At 36.8% G+C, this 24,465-nt stretch overlaps 1 protein-coding gene across 1 annotated transcript in view; it reads left to right on the top strand.

Annotated features, from left to right (window-relative positions):
- The window catches only part of Hr3 (nuclear hormone receptor 3 ROR-beta), a 295,665-nt gene that overhangs the window by 165,163 nt on the left and 106,037 nt on the right, over window positions 1-24,465 (top strand). The window contains exon 2 of the mRNA XM_090370724.1: window positions 16,917-17,002. Coding sequence (XP_090226850.1) covers window positions 16,917-17,002 — 86 coding nt within the window. The remainder of the gene's footprint in view (window positions 1-16,916; window positions 17,003-24,465) is intronic.

Consider the following 24,465-nt stretch of genomic DNA (forward strand, 5'->3'; position numbering starts at 1 on the left):
AACCAAAACAACAACTTCCTTTTCTTTCTGGATTGTAGAGTCAGTTCAGTTTTCGTTGTTGAGAGCGAAGTGGGAGCTTTTGTTTTCATTTTTTATGTAATATCTGTTACACATGGAGGGTTATTATGGTGAAGTTGAAATTCACGTTTTCTACCATTTTCAACGACTTTGCGTCAAACTGTCATCGTAAAAATCGACTTACGTAAGAAGTCCTGTAACATATCTCTTACTTTTGTCGGGGACAGACTACTCTTCTTCTCTTTGTATAATAGCTGGTAAGTGTCTAAATGTTTTTTTCTTATATCCCTGTTTTTCTCAGAGGCTCTTTTTTTTTCAAAGATGACTATTGCATTTTCTATACTGTAAAAAGCTTCTGCATGTCCTTTGTCGCTAATAATTGACTGCATTGCAGTGACAACAAGCCTCCTCAACATTACCCAAGCCTCTCTCTTTTGCAATCTCCACTATGCTTCTGTTTAATGGGAGGACTATATGAAAGGCCCAATGCATCTTGAATTCGAATATATTGAAAATGATCTGAAGTATCTCGCTTTACTTCCCTTTATTTCTTCAAGATACTAATACTATTACAACTAGCATATATTGAAAAATAACATACAAATCAATGATTTTGAATCGCTTCCAACTAATTCAATACCCAAAACCTGACTCCCTGTGTTCTATTTAAAATGACAAAAACAATCAGAAACTCCTTACATGAGGCTGCAGATCCCTACGGACGACTTCAGGTATCTAGTGGAGTCGTCTAGACCCAGCGGTTCCCAACCTTTTTTGACTCGCGAACCCCTTTCAATGTAATATTTTTATCGCAAACCCTTAATCCTATTATACGATTTCTATGAAATCGTATAATAGTTCTGAATTTTTATTATAAAATATTTCCAGTAGTACGTTTTGATAAGCGACAATTGAGCAATAATAAAAATTATTATTAAGTATTATTTATACTTTGTAAAGCAGTTATTGATCACTCGAAACTAGATTTCGAACAGGCTAAGAGTAGAAAACTTGCTTCTTAACCAAATGATAGCCGAACATTCTGCTCTCTTGCCAAAGCAATTGGACGCAATTTTTGCCCATCTCTGTTCTCACCTCTGTCAAAACAAGTTGGTTCTGTTGTCACACCAGCCAAAGATAAAGCTAAACTGCTAGCATCCCATTTTTCTTCCAACTCATGTATTAATGATCTTGGTAAATCACCTCAAACCGTTTCCAGTACACTCCATTAAATGAATCCTGTGTTTTTTCTGTCAAAAGGACGTTGATCGTTTTGATTAATCTGATGCTACGAAAGCTCCAGGTCCTGATGATATTTCTTTACTTGTTCTCAAAACCTGTGCCCCTTACTCCTGTTTTGTTTCGCTTTCTTATTCCAAAGGTATTTTTCCTTCTGCTTGGAAATTTTCTCATATCCAGCCAGTTCCTAAAAAGGGTGACAGTTCCCTTCCATCCAATTATCGTCCCATTGCGATTACCTCTACTCTTTACAATGTAATAGAGAAATCAATTAACTGCAAACTCAAACTATTTGGAAATCTTTCATTCATCTGATCAACGATCGCCAGTATGGATTCCGTCAGTGTCGTTGCACTTGTGATATTCTAGCTCATGTTACTCATCTATGGACAAATTAAATGGAAAAGTTTGGTGAAACTCAAGCCATTGCTCTTGACATTTCAAAGGCTTTTGATCGTGTTTGGCATAAAGGTCTTATAAATAAGCTTCCATCCTATGGTTTGCCAGCTGTTCTTTGTAATTGGGTATCCAGTTTTCTCTCTGACCGCTCACTGCGGGTGATGGTACTAATGCTGGACTTCCCCAAGGTTCAGTTCTTTCTCCCTCTCTTTTCCTCTGGTATATTAATGGCATTCTTCCATTGACCGGAAATCATATCCATTGTTTTGCTGATGATAGCATATTGTATTCCACTTTCCAGTTTGAGAAACCTCGCCCGCTCAATCAGCTTCAACTTCTCGAATATCCACTACCAATTCCTTAAATGCTGATCTCCAGGTATTTTTACAGTGGGGCAAAGACAACTTAGTGGATTTCAATCCTTCTAAAACTCAGTCCTGTCTTATATCTCGCAAAAAGGATTCTCTGCTCCTATGCTTATCTTCGATGACACTCCGATTTCTAGGCAAGATCTTGGGGATTACCCTGACTTCTAATCTTTCTCTCTCTCTCTCTTGGCATAAAGCATATTACAAATATTGCTTCCTCAACATCTAAAAAACTGGGTTTTCTCTTTTGCTTTCGGCGTTACTTTTCATCCAAACAGTTGCTTACTCTGCAGAAATCGCAAATCTGGCCTACCATGGAATATTGTTCCCGCATCTGGGGCGGTGCTCCTAAAACCTCTCACAGGCTTCTAGATTCCATTAAGAAGAGGGTAGTTTGGTTAATTTATGTCTCATCTGTAACGGTCTCTCCACTCTCTGTCTCATAGACGTTTTCTGTAGTTTCTTGCATGGGACTGTTCTTCTGAATTGGTAGTAGTAGTGGCATGTGATGCAAGTGCATGAGCTTATGCACCATCAGCCAAAAAAAAAAAAAAAAAAAATCACACCATTCCCTCCAAATGCCTGTCCAGTTCCTCCTTAAATTTATTCAAATTCCACAACGACAGATGGAAGTTTGTTCCAGCAATTAACCACCCGCTGGCTAAAGGCAAATTTCCGCACATCTATTCTACATCTGTCTTTTCTTAATTTGGTTTCTATAAATCCCGCTCTCTCTTTCAAAGCAACACGAACACGTGCCGCATCCAGTCAACATCCTTTTACTGTCGAGGTTCAATTCCACAGCGCCATCTTTTCTTCTTCCTTATTTATTCATTCAACTTCTGGAACAACCTTCCTTCGTACATATTTCCTGAAAACTACAATCTACATAAGCTCAAGTCTAATGTCAACAAGTATCTTCTTTCATCTTTTCAACCTTCAACCCGTGCACGGTACTAAATACTATAGGTTCCAAAAACAAAGGACCTATACATGACAATGATCCTTGAGAATGAAAAAAAAATTAGTATGGAAAACATATTTATTTAAAAAGGTTGTTTAGGCATGAGTAATGCGCTTCCATCATTTCTACTACCAGGTAGTACGCATACATCATTTGATTATATATCATATTGTGAATACTTTCACAATGAGTTGCCGAGTTATTGAACAGCTTTGAATGAGTAACTTCACCAGTGAAGACGACTAATGTTACTTATTCTCGGCGGATACCACCACCACCCAGATGGCACCGTTACGAAGCTTGTTGGCTTACTCATCAGCTTATTAGTTGGCTTACTCATTGGTTTACTCATTTTGATCGTGTTTGGCATAAAGATCTTCTAAATAAGCTTCCATCCTTATGGTTTGCCAGCTGTTTAATAAATTAATAAATAAATATTCATTTATTGCAAATACAGCAAGCCCATCACAGCACATGGCTAAGGGCAGATAATACGATACAAGGGAAATAAAATGAAATAATCGAATACATAGCAGATTTCATATAAACATTAACAATGAATAGGACTTATACTTATGAATTAATAAAAATTTGGCTTTCAGTTGCAGTTATTGGGTTGAACGCAGGCTGTTGTTTTTATTTCTCTTCATTTATCAGATATCTGACTCCTGTAGGCTTTCGAGTTGAGTTACCATTTGAAATCAACGTTGTGATGATTTAGGAGGTAAAGGAATGCATGGGGAACATTCTGTCCATTTGAGGTTGGATTTGAATTGTTGGTTTCTTGAATTTTCTCTGTTGGGAGCTGCTATTATATTGGCTAAGTTTGGCGAATCGCATGCAGAAGTAATTAACTTTGCAAGAAGCATGGCTCCAGAGGCTTTGTTTTTAAGTTTTCATAAAGCTATTGCCTGGCTATGGGGGAAAACGAAGCTTACTATTGAACCATCTAAGAACCCAATATTCTAGGGCAAGGAATTTCTTGACGGTTACTTGAGGAGCACCAGACCAGATTTCGGAAGCATAGGACAGAATGGGAAAGAGAATCTCTGAACATGCTTAACGACATTTTTTTGCCTTGAATCGCTGCTGTTTCTTGTTTGATCAACCTTTTTGCTTTTAGAATTTTTTGAGCACCATATAAACTCAACATATCACTCAGCTTCTAAATTACAAAAAAGTCTCCAAACGGATATTCGCCCTCTGCTTGCTCGTGTCAATTAAAATGATAGCGGGTGAAGTCAATTCGCCAAATTTTTGGCAGATGTGCAATTGGAGGATCCCCCCCTCCCCTCTCTGCTGTCTGTGGCGTGGAGGCTAAGGATAGGGGATAGATTCCTGTCCATGGAGATGTTCCACAACGTCCAGGAGATGGATGTGGACTACAAAGGTTCATAGAGGACAAATCGTACAGAAGACACATCATCAGGGAACAGCTTTCGTCTTCAACCGAGTGACCGCCATCGTCTTTTCATCGCTTTTCATGTGTTTTCATTTCTATGTTAATATCGATTTTAAATGTAAAATATGTAATTATATGTTTTATGTAATTTTTCCTGAGTTAGTTATTTCATGTTAAACCCCTAGCATTGTCGCTGTTGTGGGTATTATTGCATCAGGCAGTCATGTAACCATTCACTGCCTGCAATAAAGATATTAATTAATAAATAGTGGGCGTTAAAGGAGAGATTTTTATCAAAAACAACTCCAAGGTCTTTATGGGAATAGACATTTGGGATCGGGACATCTGCAATTTTTATTTCTATGTGGTTGGGTTGTTTCTGAAGGGAATAAGTAATTTGAGCAGATTTGCTTGCATTTATAATCAAATTGAGATCTTTTAGATACTTGAAGATTTTACAAATCTGTAAATTTGCATCGTGGATAACTGCGAATGTAATTGGGTATCCAGTTTTCTCTCTGACCGCTCACTGTGGGTGATGGTAGACGGCTCTCTGTCTTCTAACTTCTCCGCTAATTGTGGTGTTTCCCCAAGGTTCAGTTCTGTCTCCCACTCTTTTCCTTTAGTATATTAATGACCTTCTTCCATTGACTGTAAATCCTATCCATAGTTTTGCTGAGGATAGCACATTGAATTCCACCTTGCAGTTTGAAAAACCTTGTCGTGCTCAAACAGTTTCATCTTCTCGAGTATCCATTGCCAAATCCTTAAATGCTGATCTCCAGGTAATTCACCACTGGGGCAAAGAACTTAATTTTATTCCTACTAAAACTCAGACCTGTCTTATATCTCGCAAAAAGGATTCATCTGCTCATCTTCGATGACGCTCCGGTTTCTAGGCAAGATCTTGGGATTTACCCTGACTTCTGATCTCTCTCTTGGCATAAAGCATATTGCAAATATTGCCTCCTATGCATCTAAAAAACTGGGTTTTCTCTTTCGCTGTCGGCGTTACTTTTATTCCAAACAGTTGTTGACTCTGGAGAAATCGCAAATGCGGCCTATCGTAGAATATTGTTACCACACCTGGGGTGTTGCCCTCAAAACCTCTCTCATGCTTCTAGATTCCATTCAAAATAGGGCAGTAATGTTAATTAATGTCTATCTCTCACAGACTTTGTGTTTCTGCTGCATGGCTTTTCTGTAGGTACTTGCACGGGCACTGTTCTTCTGAATTGGCTTCTATAATTCCCGCTCTCTCTTTCAAAGCAGTCCGAACACGTGCCGAAATCAGTCAAAATCCTTTTACTGTCCAAGTTCAAACTCACAGAACCAACTTTTCTTCTCCCTCATGTATTCATTCAACTTCTCTTTTCTGGAACAACCTTCCTTCATACGTATTTCCTGAAAATTACAGTGTACAGAAGTTCAAGTCTAATGTCAACAAGTATCTTCTTTCATCTTTTCAACCTTCAACCCATGCACGGTACTAAGTACTCTTGGTTCTAAAAAAAAAGGACCTATACATAATTTTCATTGAGAAGGAAAAAAAATTTAGTATGAAAACATATTTATTTTACATGATATACTGTAAGATGGTAATTATAAGGAATTGTGGGAGATGTGGTTTTTTTCTTTGGCAATTGTTTACTTTTTATTTAATTTTATATTTTATTTTACTTTATTGTTTATTATTAGTTATATTTTATAGTTTACAATAATATACCTATGTAAATCTAAGCAGACGCCATTACAGAATTTTTAATGCGAACCCCCTGGAACACTTTCGCAAACCACCGGTTGGAAACCGCTGGTGTAGACGAATAGCGACTGTTATCAGTGCGAATGGTTGCCCAATTTTTACCTTAATAAAATAAGATACTTCTAAACTATAAATTAAAGAAATTCTAGTATTACCATTTATCAGTCCCTTGCAACTGGCATATGGAGTAAACAAATGATTCCCTCAGTATTGTAACTAGAGAGTATATTTTAATAGGAATATAGCGATTGCCAGATACTAATATTTGTTTGTGAATATTAGTATATGTCTATCGTCAAATTATTCAATGGATTTTGGCTTATTGAATGCAGGTTTTGAGACTTAAAGGTGGTAAATAACTTAAGAACTTGGATGCTGTTAAAAGATAAAGGAGTGGAAAAAATATTGCCAAAAAAAAAAGAAAGTTTACAAAAATAAAAGCAGACGATTTTTTAAGAAAACATGGTTTTCCTTCGCGGAAAAGCAGTTCTTCTTATTTAACTTAAAAAATACTGGATATTTACTTTTCTTGCCTTTTCTCCAAAGGTTGTATTTGCTTGGTTGTCAGTTATAATTTTAGTATTTTTCTAATTAAAGTGACCAGGTTTTTAACTCGCAGCAGGATACCTCACTGCAGTGTTGCTATAAGGAGATATCAAATTTTGAAAGTGAAAAATAGAAACCATAAAAAGTGGTAAGCAAAAAAAAAAAAAAAAAAAAAATAGTTAAGAAAAGTAAACTTGCAAATTTACTTACTTCTACTGAACCCTGCATCTTCATTGGTGTGTGTGTGGGGGGGGGGGCGGATGATAATCGCAATTGATTGTTAATGCCCACGAGCATTAGAAAACCTCTGACAAAATTCATTGTTTAACTTTATACTCTCCTCTTCTTTAAGTTATTCATAGTAAATTCATATTTTATTGTGCATATAGATAATAAACGTTTTTTAAATCTTAATAAACAAACGTCAGAAAGTACTGTGCAGTATTATCTGATGTATAGAGTATCCACATGAAACCTTTATAGCTTTGAATCACTGTGAATAAAGAGCGAGAGTATGTATTTTAATGGGTTTACTTTATTGGGAAGGGCACATCCTATAGTTTGTGTTCACTCATTGTCATCCAAGCTCTAGCTTCTCCAGTTCGCTCGAGCATTCCTGCATCAAATCAATGATCTTCTGATGTAATCTTATATTGTATATCTTCCTTTGGTATAGAGTGTTCTTGACTGCTTTCTGTGGGGATAATGTTAGGAGACGGCGGCCAAGGAATTAAACTCTTCCCCTCCAGCGATCTGGTAATGTTGTATCAAGGTAATGAATCTTCTTTATTCAATGCGGGGACCGCATCTAGCCGGAAAATTCTTCATCAAGATGAGACAACTGAGGAACGCTATTCTGCTAAACATAAATAAAAAAAAAAGGTCCCACCACAAGCCCGTGCATATTTTCGCAAATCACGTTTACCTATGGACTATCACGTACCGTTTTTCGAACGACATGAGGAATTCTGAGTCTCAGATCCTAAGGCGGTGTAACAACGTGGGAAGTAGCCTTTTCAATGAACATCACACGTCTTGGGAATCTGAACCATCACATTCGTGGCGAATGCATAGTGTTGCTGACGATCATTGGGCTTGAAAGCTTGTACAAGTAGCGTCCTGTATGTCTCAAGCGCTTGTTGAATGTGGCGACTGCAATTACCAGCTACAAGTGTGTGTACGGATTTCTGAGGAAAACGCATAAATAATTCTTGGATTCGTGCCACATCCCTGATACTTATGCATGGATGTCTGGGTCCTGGTCACAATGTACACATCTAGTCTCCATGAACTTTTTATTGCCATTCATATATCAGTTGTCTACTTGGTGGTGTACTTCAGATTATCCGACATCTACGCTGCACCTGAACGTCTGATTTAGTCTCAACGAACCATGAAACGCACTGTACGTTCTTCTAGGATATTGCCATTTTCATTTGCTGGGTTTTGGGGTTGCTCAATTACCTGCGGTCCACCTGAAACAGATATGCTTGCTGACGAATTTTGTTGACGAAACGAATTTTTTTCTGTTCGCGCATAAATAGTGCTTTTTGCTGTAAATCGTGAATTATTAAAGTTTGCTAACGCGCCTGAAATGAAAAATGCTTTGCTCACATTATTTTTCAGCAAGTGCAAATCCAGCAATTGATTTTTGCTGAACAGCATAATTATTCGCATTTTAATCGATGGATTTTAGCTGCCTTAGTGCATGCACTAAGCACAGAACATGTCTGTTAAATGAACTGCCCACAACTCAATTTATGATGGTGGCGCGGCTACCCCTCTAACCTCAACAAAACAGGTCTGTTAAATTGATTGCCCACAACTCACCTTATGATGGTGACGCGGCTGTCCCTCTAACCCCCTTCCCTCAAGAGTAAATTCCGCAGCGTTTTCGCTGCGGAGTTTAGTCTACACGCGTACCTAGTCCTGTCAAATTTTCGTGTACCCCTCTTCGCGAAGGACGGTTTGTCTGTTGTGAGGGGAAAACCAGAGTCAATCCCGGTGAAAAATCTCACGACCACGGTTTGAGACCGCCAAACTCAATACTAAATGGAAAACCCCTGGGAAAATTCCCATAAGGTTAGCAGCTGGGATCGAACCTCGGACCAGCTATTTAGCAAGCCGGCAACGTTGCCGCAAGACTACCGTGGCTCCGTATGATATCGCTTTAATTTCAGTATTTCACATCACATTTCCCACGAGTGCGTGGATATTGTGACAGATTGCTAAACTTCCGTTACAACAAAGCAGAGGCATAAGAAAATCGAATCTCTGCCTTCCTCCTGCAAAACTGAAAGCAATTTATGGCATAGTTGCAACTTTAAAAAGCTAAACTAACCTTACAAACTGCATATTAGCATATTGAAGGAAATGAAAAGTAAAATAGAGGAGCAAAGTGATTGGTGTGGGGGCGTTGAAAAAAAAAAAAAAGTTTATGCTTACCGTTAAGCGGAACTTACATTATTTTATAAATTTATATTTCGGTATTTATGGAGCTATTTGTATGCTTCCCTGTAGATGGGATCTGCCGATACGCTACTGGCATCAAGTCAGTTCAAATATTATATTATAATAAAAAAACACACGCGTTGAATGTGCAAAGTAAAAGTTTAATAACACATTCAAAACATTAACACTGTTTCAAATAAATGACGCAGTCTGAGATGAAAATATCAACGTGGATAGTACTTTTTAATTCAAAAAAGGAATTCGATGATGAAGGATGATTTAATCTAAACAAACAAACAGCATACTTAATGGAAAAAGTTAGATAATTAAAAACAGGAGTTTTCAATTATCTAACTTTTCTTAATAAGTAAAGCAATGCTTTATTTATTAAGAAAAAAATAATTTATTAGGAAATAAGTAAAGCAATGCTTTACTTATTTCTTCGTGTATTTTTAATGAAAATTGAAATGCAACCCACGTTTCGCGGTTTTTTTTTTTTTTTTTTGTGATTGAATTAAAACAAACAAGCAGGAAAAAGTACCTCGGTTGTAGTGTATCAGCATTTTTGTAATGCACTTTACTTATTTTGTACTGGGTTTTAATAAGAGTTGAAAGATAACATGTATTTCATGTTTCTGCGCTGATTAATATAATAACCAAATAATACATAGCGTTTAGAGTCAAGCCGCACCAGTGGTTCCCCATAACTCGGTGATTTGTTCTCTTGCGTTGAAGGCCAGATAGTATGAGTGATGTGTGGTTTTTGTAGTGTAGTGTTGTTTCATCTGGCATCTTAGTCTAGGGGCCTGTGGAACACCACTGACCCCTAGTTACCGTATCAGTCGCCAGGTGGTAGGGCTGTTCTCTAGTTCTCCTGAGCTTACCAGGGAGGATCCCTATAACACACACACACAAACAACAAGTTTTTATTGGAAAAGAGCGCGGGGGGGAGATAGCGCTATTATATACATGATGTACAAAAAATTTAACCTGTTCATAATGTAATTATTTTTACCAATTTTTCGGTAAATTGCTGTGCGGAAACTGGATATTGACAGTTTCTGGATTCAGCTATATTCGTCATTCTTGGATTAAAAATGTATATCCAGAAAACCACCTTGCTACACTGTTGGCAGAGATAGAAAGAATGAAATCTAATCTTTCTCATTCTTCAACAGAGAGGAGGAATATAGCTGACAACGACCAGACGAAACTGTATGCCCTAAAATGTTAGCTACCATATAAACCCGATTTATGCGGAGTGAGGGGTCGCTGCCATCCATTGGCGTCCACCCAAATCCTGCCCCGATTTCAAAATACTAATCTAAATATCGATCTCTAAATACTAATTTTTTAATTGATTATAAATGCTATTATATTTTCTTAACTGTATACTTTATTTTTTATATCTTTCGACTTGCCGAATCATGGCCTAAGTTTGCCATGCGCTATAAAAATTAAAATAAAATCTTTATTCATATTTATGTTCTTATATCCTCGTACATGTCTGGTGAATATACACTTTTAAAAAGAATTTTAATAAACAGTAAAACATTAAAATTCAGACAATTTTGTATGTATGACTACTTAAATCATTCAGTAATTTTGAATTTCTCGCGATGAAAACAATCCAGAAAAGTTAAGTGTTCTTTTAAGCTGCAATTTGTATAAAACTTTTAATAATGTTCTTCTTCCAGTTTTGTACCGAACTGTTTCATATTTAGTATCGATTCAATTTCTAATTCTGCAGCGGTGGCTTTATAGGTGGCGGTGGGTACTAATGGGCTATATAATAATAACAGTAACACAATGATAATGAGCAATAATTCAAAAATCGTAAAACGACGTCCTTTTTTGTTCTGCATTTCACGTTTGTTAAAATTACAGTTTCTAATATAGAAAACAAATTGTACAATTTTTATAAAGATAGAGCAGTGTTGTGTGTAATTCAATTAGCACAATACGATATATTACTTAGAAAAAATAACTAATAAAACACCTACTTTGTGTTAATATATTAATTTTTGATATTATTGCGCTAAATTTATTTTCATTCAAAAACTGGAATCGCACGCGAACCACAAAATTACTGAAGACCTACCCGCATTGCCGGTGACTCGTGGATATCGGCATGATACAGGACTCTAATTGAGAATCTTTGCTGGCAATACTTCCTCTTAATTGGTTGAGCTGTGCGAGAGTAAACTCTATTGCGCTTCCTACCCTCATATAGTGCATTTTTTCTTCCATTTGTCTCTTACCGTCCATCCCCACTCTTTCTTCATTATCAGAACCGGCTCGAAAAATAGTATATTCCACCAGTTCTAGACGCACAAGTAGTTGATGAACTCCTCAATTGGCTGCTTAACCATCTCCATTCTTCACTGAAGCACGTCGTGTGTGAGGATTTCAAATACTCTGGGGAGCCTCAAGAGAAGACTGAGTCAGCGTCTAGACATATTAGGTCTTAAGCTAGTGAGCACACCACCCACGAGAGGCGAAAGCACATTGGACCCCGTGTTCGCATCAGCATGGGGTTATGATCAGACATAAAGTCTGATCATAACCCCATCATTCTCTCTATGCAAATATCCCTTCTAGCACGAGGAAAGTCACAGCCAAAACAATTACAGCGCCCAAATACCTCAATCCTGAAAGGTGTGTTTATGCGGCCCAAGCAATCCCATGGGATGTCCTCGAGGAATGCGACCCGGAACTCGGGATTGACCTAATGACAAGGTGGATAGCCCCTCTCTCTATGCTGCAACGAAGAAGCTAACCATTACAGAGCAAAGGCCTGGTGGAGTCCAAAAGTCTCTGAAAGCTTGCACAAGAGGTGACAAAACTCTGGCTCACCCTTGGACAGAACTGCCTTCTCCTGAGCTAGGGCGCTTTTTATCAGGAACAAGAGAGAAGCGATAAAATTTCACCTAGAGGCTATCATAAATAGGGGCACGCCCTTCCATAAAAGCCAATCAGAGGACGCTGTTGACTCACTCAACTGAGCAGTTGGATCGACCATATAACTCGGTTCGCCGCTCAGCCAGACTCCACTACACTAGTGGTTTTCAACCGGGGTGCCGCGGCACATTAGGGTGCCACAACAACATTCTTGGGGTGCCATGTAATTCGGGTTTAAGTTACTTAAAATTATTATTATTATTATTTTTTTTAAATTTATACATTTATTTCATTATAAAAAGGTGTACGGTATCTATTGTACCGTAGTTTTTTAATTTTGTGGTAATCTATAATTGATCTCTATTTAGTACCTCTATATAAAAAATAAAATTATTATATAGGTATATATTAAAAGGTCGCAAACCACTGTGTTAGGTATTTATTTTGGCCTAGGGGTGCCATGAAAAATTACTGGGACACTAAGGGCGCCGTGAACCGAGAAAGTTTGGGAACACCAATGAAATTTCCAATCAATCCGATTTCAACAGACCCCTTAAATTCAGTTCAACTCATCAAATATCAGCTGATCGATGCAATAAATAGTTTAGCACCTACGGCCGCATCCGGCGCCGATGGGATTCCTCAATTTATGCTGAAATGCCTCAGTACATTTATTGTTCTGTCGTTATTTAACAAAATTCTTCCCTCCTATATGGCATGTCTATCTAGTAAGACCGCTGCCAAAAATACGCTCTGCTTCTCAACCCTGTCACTTCTGTCCGATTTCTTTTGCATCAAGCCATTAAAGCTCTTTGAGAAATCTCTTCCGAAAACATTAACCACTCAAATAATGCCACATCGGCCACTGCAGATCCACTATGCTACCTGTTCAAGATCCACCGCTACAAATCTAGTCACCACCACTAGCAAGATCCTCAAGGCATTTGAGTACGGTTCGGAAATCACGTTACGTATATCGACGTCCAGGCGGCATTTGATTTCGTATCCGTTCGCGCGTTGGCAAGGCTACTACGTAAGTATTACCTTATTGGCGGGACGTGCTCTGGGTTATTCAGACAATGCTTGAGCATAGGACTATCATTGTTGGCGATGCCAATCGGCGCTACACCAGAACTATCACAGTTGGAGACCCACAAGGCAGGGTCCTCTCTGGTATCTTGTTCTGACTACACAAATGCCTTAATCCGACAAAAAATCCAGAATCTCGAGGCCTTCCTCTCCAGTTTCGGTTTTCACATCAATCCTGAGAAGTCAAAACAGTTGACTTTCTCGCTCAAACGGAACCCAATCTATTTTTGACCAGAAGCTCTCCTTTGTACCACACATAGGCCACCTGCAAATAAAGTTCTGTCGACTCCGGTGGATGATAAAGCAACAACTTATGCACGTCCATTACCAGGCTGTTGGGTGCAGATACATTAAGACATGTGTGTGTCCGGTCATAGACACAAAAATTATTTGTGTACGGCGTGCGCCTTTTGTATGCAATAAAGAGTTATTTAACAAAGAATAGCTTCCCAGAAAGCCTCAGTTGTGGAAGGTAGTCTAAATATTAAAAAAAAAAAAAAAAAAAAAACCTACTCACTTAATCTGTACACCCTCTCTAATAATTAGTCTAACTATTCCTTAAATTTATTCAAACTGCTCTACGCACTTCCAGAACACCAGATGGAAGTTTCTTCTAATGGTCGATCACTCTCCGGCTAAAAGCAAATTTTCGCACATCTTTCTTACCATCATTCTTTTCCAATTCAGATTTATATCCCCTTATTAGGGCCACCCGAGAAAGAGTATTTAGTTTACCCAATCTGTTTAACGCATTAAACACCTCAATCAGGTCTGCTCTCAGAATTTTCCAGGAGTTCCAACTTTCAAAATTGAATTCTTTTATGGTGAGAACACGCTTTTGTGACCTTGATTAATTTTGTTGCGCTTACTCGTTCAGATAGATCTACATCCTTTCTGAAACGAACCGATCAGACCTTTATGAGTAGTCAAGATGAGGTCTAACCACCTTCTATAATGGGATAATCACCTCTTTGTCCCTGCTGGCAAAATTCTTGTCATTGACAAAATCCCAAGAGCTGGTCTAGCAGGCTGTCTGTACTACTACTCACAGAAGTACTTGTCGGCTGTACAATTACGCTTAGGTCTCTTTCGTTCTCCACCACCTTGAATGTGCTATTACTGAATTGGTATATGTTATTTTTGGATTACATTTATGAGACGGTGGTCTAAATTCTCAAAGCTCTCAGTAACTGAATACAAATTAAGGCATGAGAATCGGGGGAAAAAAAAACCTGTGGCTCCTGATGAGAAATTTTGAGAATTTGTAAAGATTTTGCAGCATTTCGAACAGTTTATAACCTTTATAATATTCCTGCTTTCATTTCATTAACCTTGTTTCTTCAATAAAACAGTTTTAAAACAGGCCCGTTCCTTATCACCGACAGACGTTCTTCTTCCCCAACATCAGTTTGACAGATCAATTCATTAAAGGCCGATAAAACCCTTTATTATTATTCAGCGCCGGACCAAGACATTTCCGCGCCCCGGGCAGAAAGATTTTTTTGCGCCCTTTAATAAGGATATATATTTTTGCCTCACTGTTGTTCTGTTTTTGGCGCCCTTTAAAGAATGACAACCCGGGCAATAGCCCTGCTAGCTCTTATCTTAATACGGCACTGTTATTATTATTTCACTTACATGCATTTCTCTTACACGCGCGTCCGCGCGCACACGCACAAACTTTACAGGATGGGCCATATATCATTCTACCTACTTAGAAATAATTTGTGCATTGGAAGCTTGAAGTAAGTTAGTGCCATATTACTTTATTTACACTAATACTATATGTGATGATTTTTATAACAATTAAATGAATTGTTCAAAGTGTTTTCGATAAATTGTATTTCTTCTTGATAAACTGGCACATGGCCCATAAGCGTTTTTCGAGAGCAGCTTTAAGCTGGAAAACCAAATTAATTTTATGCTGTCACTCGTGCGATGACGGAGGCGTCAAATGAAAAGAAAACTTCATGTAAACTGAAATCATACCCATCCCCCCACTTCATCCTTTCCGTCATATTTTCTTCCCAATCATCATCAACTAAAATTGTAGCAATACTCTTTTTATTCTTTAATCTTTGCGGCCCTTCTAGCTGACTGAGACATTTGATTGATTCGGTTGCAATACCCTTTTCTCGGATTAGCTGTGGGATCCTTGCATACTCAACGTCAGATCCAGGGGATAATCGGCGTAATTATTACTCCCTCGCCAAGATTATTCATAAAGCAAGTTAAGTTATTGCATGTTATGCTTCTGCATTATATGTAAACAAAAAAAAAAAAAAGATTAAATAAATAAACAATTTTCATGTGCTACTACTACCCCCTTGTAAAAACAAACAAACAAAAAATATGGGGCTGGATTCTCCCTTTGTGCACACTTTGTTAAGAGTCCTTGTTCCGCCACTGCAAGTTAGTTGAGTACTACGCACGTACAGGGTCGATTTAAAGAAACCAGTCTGTGCACACAGCCTCTTTGATTCAAGAATTTTTATTTTAAATTTTGTCAGAATTAACAATAAAATGCAAACTTGTAATGTCTGTTACAAGAGTGCGGGGCTCTGCGCTAAGGGCCCTTCAAATGAGCAAGAAAAGTGCTCAACACGCAGGTGGCAAGCCTATGACAACAAACTGTACTTTTTCAATAATAAATTTCCTGCAGTAAAAGAGCGCACTTTTAAATTTACAAGCAGGCATATATAACCAGGCAACTGTCCTGCTCTGTGCAGTCATATCGTTGGCACCTCTGTCAGGCCAGCCCTGTTAAAAGCAGCGTATATAAAAACACACGCACGCACAAAGCCGTGGTCATATATTTAACTTCCTTTCTAAATGGGTTTATGTGAAGGTTAATTATTACAGATGATTCGGTTTTGCGACTTAATCTACAGGAATTTTCGAAATAGAACCAGAAGTATTTTATTACATTCTAGTGCACTTACATTGCTAGCTTCAGTGCTGTTTTCTACTGGTTGATAAATTCACCAAAAGTTTCAATTGCAGTCGATCTACGACAGAAGCCCCTTACTGCTTGTTGATGGATTACTTAGATCTATAATACTCCTGTCCATCTTGTTTTGACATTCCGTCATGGCGGATGGGGAGGGGGCATTTACTGAACCATATTTTGTAGCGTTCTAGGCATCGTTAATTTCACCGAGTTTTTCGTTGAGAAATTTATTGTTTTCAAAAAGTGGAACGCAGTTTTTATGCTGCCATTTCATTGTGATTAACTGTATATAAACTTGTTTCTCCAAGCACCATATTTTTCTGTTTTGGAACATGGGAAAAGTTTTTCTAAAACTTTAGTTTTGCTTTATTATTTGCATTTTATTTCACACATGATGTAATTTACCTTGTTGATATTGAAATATTAAATGAAGTGATAATGGAACTTTTTCCAGTAGTTCCTACTTTATTGAAAAATGTGAACTGTGCCGTTACCAATGCGATTTATTCTGTAGATCTGATCCTTAAAACATACTCATTTTAATTTACGGTTAATTAAGTGAGCTGTCGGTAGATGGCGAAAGTTTATGATTGATGATTGGTCGTTAACTTTCTTAAAAAAATTTCTGTCTGTGGCATTAGTAGATATCGATTAAGCAAGTGAATATTAAATATCTCGAGTAATAAGTCAGCTAAGAACAAATTACAGACAGGAGATGGGCGATACTGTAAATATGTTTTTTCCCCCCTTTTTGCGATGAGAAACTACTGATAATTAGGATAGAACTTCGCCGTATTGTTCATTTTCTGTTTTTCTTTTAATTACAGCTCAAATTGAGATTATTCCATGTAAAGTATGTGGAGACAAGTCATCAGGCGTTCACTATGGTGTCATCACTTGTGAAGGTTGCAAGGTGAGTAACTGTCAAAAGATAATATTTTTATTTTATTTCACCAGATATACGAAGATGACAGACTTCAGTGTGAAGTTTGTCTGGCGAGGAGCCTTAGTATTTGAAGTATCTTTTTGTAATTAAATAATAAGATTATTTGATATTATTACAGGAATTATGAACAGAAGCATTTAAGATTTTTTCAGCCCATGAAATGTCTTTTAATATACACTCCCAACTAAAAATAATAATGTTTCATTTTAGTTAATTTTTAAAGTTTTTATTAAAATAGGACCGACTTGTTTACCAATTTTTATTAAAATATTTTCAATTTTATATCAAAATAAAAAAATAAATAAAACACTGAAGAAATATTTAAGAAATTTCCAGGATATTCTAGAAGGGTATAGAAGACTCTTTGAGTGTGGTAGAACATTATTAAAGTAGATGATTCTAGAACATTTCAGAAAGTGTGAGCATTCTTTCAATATAGAGGACTGTAGATGATTCTAGAGTGTTTTACAATAATACAAGTTGAGGAGGAAGAGCTGTAACTTATAAAATGAACATTCTTAATTCAGAAAACTAAACTACTAAGTGTTAAGTTCTGTGTGTTTAAGGAACTGAGTACATGTATTGAAAAAAGAAGTGCCATTATAATTTTGTATAACGAAAGTTATTCCATGAGAATTACTTGCAAAAACTAGGTGTTTCATTTAATGACACAAGCTGCCATTCGATAATTCAAGGAGACTCAGAATTTAAAAGACACACCATGACCAGGACATCTGTTATAATAACAGAAGCACAAGATAAGACCATCTGATTTCTAATGCAAATGTTGACTTACTACACCTGAAATCAGAGCTGAGTTCAATAGGTATTGAGAAACTGCCATGTCTACATCCAATATAAAACTGTCTTAAACAAGTCATGTAGCAGTCCGAAAACTCTTATTGAAACTGAAAAATCAAAAGAAACAGTCAGCTTGGGCTAAGAGCCATCAACATTGGATAATTGAAGAGTGGAAAAATGTACTTTGCATGGATAAATTCAAATTTGAAATTTATGGATCCAAGCATAGAGTTTATGTGAGAAGGTCAATTGAAGAAAAAATGTCCATTGTTTAGTGTCTACAATCAAGCACAATGGTGGTTCCATCATGATCTGGGGTTTCTTTGGTTTTTCTGGACTGGGTAGCATCGTCAAAATTAAGTAATTTTAAGAAAAGAAGGCTATAAAAAGATTCTTGAACATAATGCAATATCCTCTGGACTTTGACTTTGTGGAAGAAATTTTACATTGCAACACGGGTCTAAGCTGTGCAGGGGCTTTCTAGCAAATAAACAACAGGTGGGGATATTGCGAATTGTGGTGTGGACACCCCAGTTGCCTGACCTAAACCTACTAATGCTTTTAAGGGATCATCTAGACTGTCATGGCCGTGAAGTCTACCTATCTTCACTAAATTTATGGCAACATTGCAGATCACTTGAAATAATGTTAGTCAAGACAATTTTATAAAATTAATCACAAGAATGCATACATAAAATCTTGTGTAGGATATTTTGATGAAAAATCATCAGTAGTTGTTAATATTAATCATTTCAATTTTTTTTTTTTTTTTTTTGCTGTAAATTTTTAAGTGTAATAAAAAATCTTAAAATACTTTGTAGTGTTTTTTTTTTTTTTTAACCTTACATTGTCATAGCTAATTTCAAAAAAAATTAATGAAAACTGGTTTGCACTGTGATTCCAAAGTTTTAGGCAGGATTGTGTGTAAGAACATGCATTAATCTAGAAGCAGAACTATATTTGATGTACTCTTATGCAGTTTTTTTCCCTCTGTCAGAACACCTTTCCATAAGTTTTTCTCATGCAAAATATAAAATTAAGAAACATGTAAAATAAATAAATAAAAAATATAAAAGTTTAAATCACTTCAAATTCAAAAAAATGCTTATTACCAGATTTTGAGTCCATTTTATGTGAAATGCCAATCACTGTTTTTGATCTGATGACATTTCTGACATCCAAATAGTGGTGTAATATGCTAGGTACTTTACGTAACAACTCCAATGAAAGCCAACTGACTACACCCAAAGTTAAAATAAAAATAAATAAATAAGTACTGGAGATGATATTCATGAAAATCTGCATAATTTTGTGAATGTTTTGTGTTTGCACATTTCATTTTCTTAAGAAAATAAACATTACACATTAAATTGCATTTCAGTAAAATAATATCCATCTATTCTTCAGTAACCAATCATGCTGTATTAAAAAAAAACAAACTGCATTTATGTAATGACTAGCAAAACCAATAACTCATGTTTAACAAGTTTTTGACATGTAGGCTGCTGTAGATATCAACAAATTTTAATTAATGAAAAATGAAAATAGTAAGTTGATAAAGGAAAAGTTTTATTCAAGTACACCTTTTATTTCATATTATTATTATTTTCTTTTTCTTTTTTTTTTGTTTTGAAACACCTTTCCACTTAAGTTGTATAATGCTGTATTTTTTCAGTTTGAGCCAACTATAAATAATCATGTTATTCTTTGTTGACTTTACACGTAAGTAAAATCTCTAAATGAGACTTGGAATCTGTGGAAAATAGTAACTTCATGGATACAATGGAATATATATTTTAAGACTTTTGAGATCATGTTATTGCATAGATGGTCTTTATTCTCCCACACATAAAATTTTTAATTGAATAACATACGGCCAAACAGTGATCAGTTTGGGAATGTCTCTCTGACATATTGTGGAAACTCTTCCTTTTAATTTATTATTCAGTATCAGTGCAGAATTCATGCAGGATGCACTGATATGGAGTAATGAAATAATAGGAGAAAAGATGCTTATCTTCACAATGAATATTTCCCCATCATAGTTAACCTTCTGTCACTCGTGTCCTCAATTTAACAAAGATGCTTTTGTGACATCTGTGTGATACCCCTTTTTTGTTAATGTTTGCAATTAACAAGTGTATGTGTATTTGATAACCCCTCTTTAGTTGCCAATTCCTCTGCCCTCTGAAGTTTAAACATTTTATTTATTTAAAAGTTTGCTGGTTGAAACCTGTTGACTGATCCCTGTTGAAGTATCCCATGCCAATGGTTAAACCAGTGGCATGGGATACTTAAAACCCTCTATAGGTTTTATGAAACCTTCTATGAAAAAAAGAGCTGATAAATGCATTCACATTTGGTATTTAGAGTCAGTAATTGTTGGGGAAAAATGTTTAAAAGTATACTTGAAATCAGTATGAAACTAAATTATATGATTTGCTGAGGTAGTATGCCTTTACCGTAGCCTTTTGAATGACAGGTTTGGTTTTTTGCTAGTATATGTTCCCCATATAATAAAATCAGAAATATTCAGACAAAAAAAAGAAGAAAAAGAAAGTCATATAATTTCTACCATCATTTTAATCAAATATATATACTTAATATGCTATTGACCCCTCACAATCATATTTTCATTAATTGACAGTGGATTATGCTTTAAAAATCTCGCATTGGTTATTCTAAAGTAAAAAGTAACTTGCAGCCATTATCAACCCACTACAGGATGGAAGCCTCCTCAACAATTCATGCTGAGGGAAATGGACCATAATCTGCCACGCTGGTCCAGTGCAGGTTGGCAGATCGACCGTATTCAGCAGTCGGGCTTGAACCCTGGTCTACTCAAAGAGCGTGTGCTACTGCACTCCCATTCCTGACCACTCGGCTACGGATATACCCATTTAATATTACTTAAAGATGTAACCACCATCAAGGGTAAAGAGAGGGGTTTTTGTTTTCATAAAGGTAACTACAGTGGTCTCAGACAGTTTTTAAATACTATATTTTGAGAACAACTGATGATGTTACCATCAGCAAATTCTAAATGGGAAGCATTCAAGGAATTAATCATTAGAAGCTACTAGGCTTTTCATACCAACTAAGAAATATTCTTCAAGGTATAGGCCTGAACTGATGAAACTCGTGACAGAGAAGAATAGTGCATGGGATGCATATAAATTATTGTGCGATACAGAAACCTTTGGTAGATATAAACTAGTCTGTAATCAAGTAAAAAGAAGGTCAGGCAAGCAAAGGCAGATTATGAGAAATCTTTGGCAAAGGATGCAAAGGAAAACAGCAAAGACTTCTTTACTTATGTAAACTCTAGAAGTAAGGGGATAAATAAAATTGATCCACTTGATATTGGTGGCTCGACTGTTGATGATACTGCTCAGGTTGCTGACAAACTGAATGAGTATTTTGCATCTACATTCACATGGGGAATTCTTTAGTGAAGTGGATTACAGAAATTTATCAAGCTCTAACAGGGAGCTAAAATGATTTTGTAATAACTCAGGGAAAAGTGGAATTGTTGAAGTCAAACATAACCAAACCTTCAGTCATAATTATGAGAGTAACCTTGAATACAAGGGAGGTCCCTGCAGATTGGAGATGTGCGAATGTGTCCCCAGTTCAGTTCATAAAGGGTAACATAATTACAGATGTGTTAGTTTAACTTCTGTTCCAGGGAAAATGACGGAGTCACTGGTAAAAGAAGTAATGCAGGATTATCTAGACAAGGTTGCAATTATACTTCAAACGCAGCATTTGTTTGTCAGGGGAAAATTTTGTTTGACCAGTTTGATTAGTTACTGCGATGTGGTCACAAAGGAACCGGATGAAAAAAATAATTTTAATATCATATGCTTCGATTTCAGGAAAGCTTTCTTGATACTGTTGCCCATAAATGACTGCTGTACAAATTGACTATGCTTTGAGATGCACCAAGGTGCTCTGTTCACTTAGTTCTGTTCTGTTCATTAATCAGCTTAGACTGCTGATTAGAGTGATGTTGTTTACCAATGTAAGCACAGGTGACATTTTTAGTGTATATTTCATTAATACCTCATTTAGTATTTGCTCCAAATGAGTGATGTAAGTGTTTTTTCTGTATGTCTTTTTATTTATAAAGTTAAAGTAAATAGAAAGAGACATCATATCTTTTCATTTAGCATAAAATGTTTTAATTTTCTCTTTATTCATGATGGCTTTGGAAAGGTGGTTTTGTTATAAATATAAATTCTCTGAATTTATATTTATATCAACTGCATATAAATTCTCTGAATTTATATGCAGTTGAACTTGGTTAAATATTAAAGAAGAAAAAATAATATTAGTATATACTTACATATTATTTGTATTAATATGCTTGTATTTGGTTTTTAAATCGATCCAACTGTTGTTACATACAAAATTGTTGCATCCGAATTGTTTAGCAAATTTTTCTGCTTGAGCCTTCAATATCGGACCATGAATTGAAAATCCAACACTTCTTTGTGTTTAGGGTCTAACGGCACCAGGAATTTCCCCCATCATATCATGACAGTGTATACTACATGACACGTAGTATACACTATCATGTGTTACAGTATGCTGTAAAGGCCAGAGATTTAAAAGTGTATGGATATTGTGGGGTGTGGTGTTGTGTACCATTGTTCATCTGGCCATTTAGCTGCTGGATCCCTGCTGAGACACAACATTTCCCACACTCGGCCCCTTGGAAGTACACCAGTATTTTAAATAAGTACTCTGGCAGGTTCTGCCACCTAATTTAACTGAGATTTCAGTGGATAGGATCTATGTGAAAAAAAAAAATTTTTTTTTGCAGTTTTCAGGAGTAAGAGATTAATGAGGTTAGGAGTCTGAAAGAGTGATGCACGGTTAAGCAGTTAAATTTTGATTGTGTGGGATGTGCTCTGTGGTGTTTAGAAGGAGTTGGGGGGGGAGACTGAAGGCTGGGGGAAAAGACACAAATATGGGGTCAATAGAGAAGATGACTCCAGGTATGTCAATGGGCCATGCCCATGTCCCACCAGAAGGAAAATAGGGGGGACAGTGGAGAGGAGACAGGGAAACCATCCCCCCCACCTTGCCAGGATACGGAACGAAAGTGGGCCAGGCAAGGTGCCTAGTCCAATCGCCAGCCGGCTATGCGGCCGTGGAGCTGCAGTCATGAGCAAAGAAATGTCCAATTCAGGTAGGTCACAGTATGCTTATGGTTTCCTCTCAGTGGAGTAGGTCTCGTCCGGTGTTGTCTAATACGGTGGTTTTCACTCCTTAGGTGATTTTCTGTCATTTGTATCTGTCACTCTTGGGATCAAGTCGTGTCCAGTGACTTGTTTCAGTTGAGCAGGGTCAGGTATTTGTTGGCACATGGCATTGTGGCCACAGTTTTGAGCAACCTGTTCCTGTCGGTTGTCAGCTTGTACTGGTGTCTCTATTCGATGAAGGCAACTCATGGATACAAGACTCGTTCAAAGTGCAAGGCTGAGCCTGTCATTTAGTCTGCGTCTAGTCAGGGTTTTATTTAAGCATTGGTTATCGACACGTTCAAGTTTCTTCCTTCCGGTGCAGGTAGGTGGTATGTGCTTGGTGTGGCTTTGTCGTTTAGTTTTGTCACTGTCAAAAGCCTAGGTGTTGGTTCAAAAGGGTCTAGTTAGTGTTTCCTATAGATTGCATTTAGGGTTCTGTGCCTGGTGAACAGTTTTTGTACATATTTGGTCAGGGCCTAATATTTCTATAGTGCCCGGGTTCCCAACCTGTGGGTTGGGACACCCCAAGGGAGTCGCAAAGTGTTTTCTGGGGGATCGCCATGGTTATTTTCAGTTGCAATTATTTTTATAGGAAATTTCACCACAAAGGGTTTTAATACTTATTTATTTTAATATGGCATATGGCTACACTGAAATATTCTACTAGTGGTTCTAACACTGATTTTTAATAAATGAAAGGAAGTGACTTTAAGGTCCACCGCAGCAGATACTTAAAAAATATTAAAAGCGTGCCGTGTTCATACATATTAAACATTTTATATTATTTTAATTATTTGCTATGGCGGGCCTTTAATATTTTTTCAAGTTTCCACTGTGGCGGACCTTGATTCACTCCCTAAAAATAAAATATACAAATGCAGTGTTATTATTAGAATAAAATTCTATGTTACAAATAGTAAACTGAAAAAAATATTCACTATGATGCAAAATTCATTTTTAATCAGTGTCTCGATGTGTGAATAACAGACTGTCGAATAAAGGTGAGCTGCTGTCTTAACGCTGTTGAAGATCACCCTGTATGTTTTACTGATGTCGCCATGTTTGCAATGATGTAATTTAATAATGTTCACGATGGGCTATCTAATGCAAACTGGCACGAACTTAATTCGCCAACAGTCAACCTCCTTTAGTTGGTGCCCTGATAGAAGCCAGCCACTCGCTATCGAGCGCGGGTTAGCTACTGCTTGCACTTTCTAAAATCTAAAGAGTGTCAGTATGTCATCATCAGTCCATGCTAAATCTGTACCCATGGAGAAAAAAACATAAATATTCAGAAGACTATCTAAAATTTGGCTTTACCACCTTGATCAGCAATGGCATAGAGAAGCTACAATGCATTTTGTGCAATGTCATTCT

The sequence above is a fragment of the Mastigoproctus giganteus genome, chromosome 3 (genome assembly GCF_048544385.1).
Source record: "Mastigoproctus giganteus isolate SK-2022 chromosome 3, ASM4854438v1, whole genome shotgun sequence".
Taxonomy (NCBI): Eukaryota; Metazoa; Arthropoda; class Arachnida; order Uropygi; family Thelyphonidae; genus Mastigoproctus; species Mastigoproctus giganteus.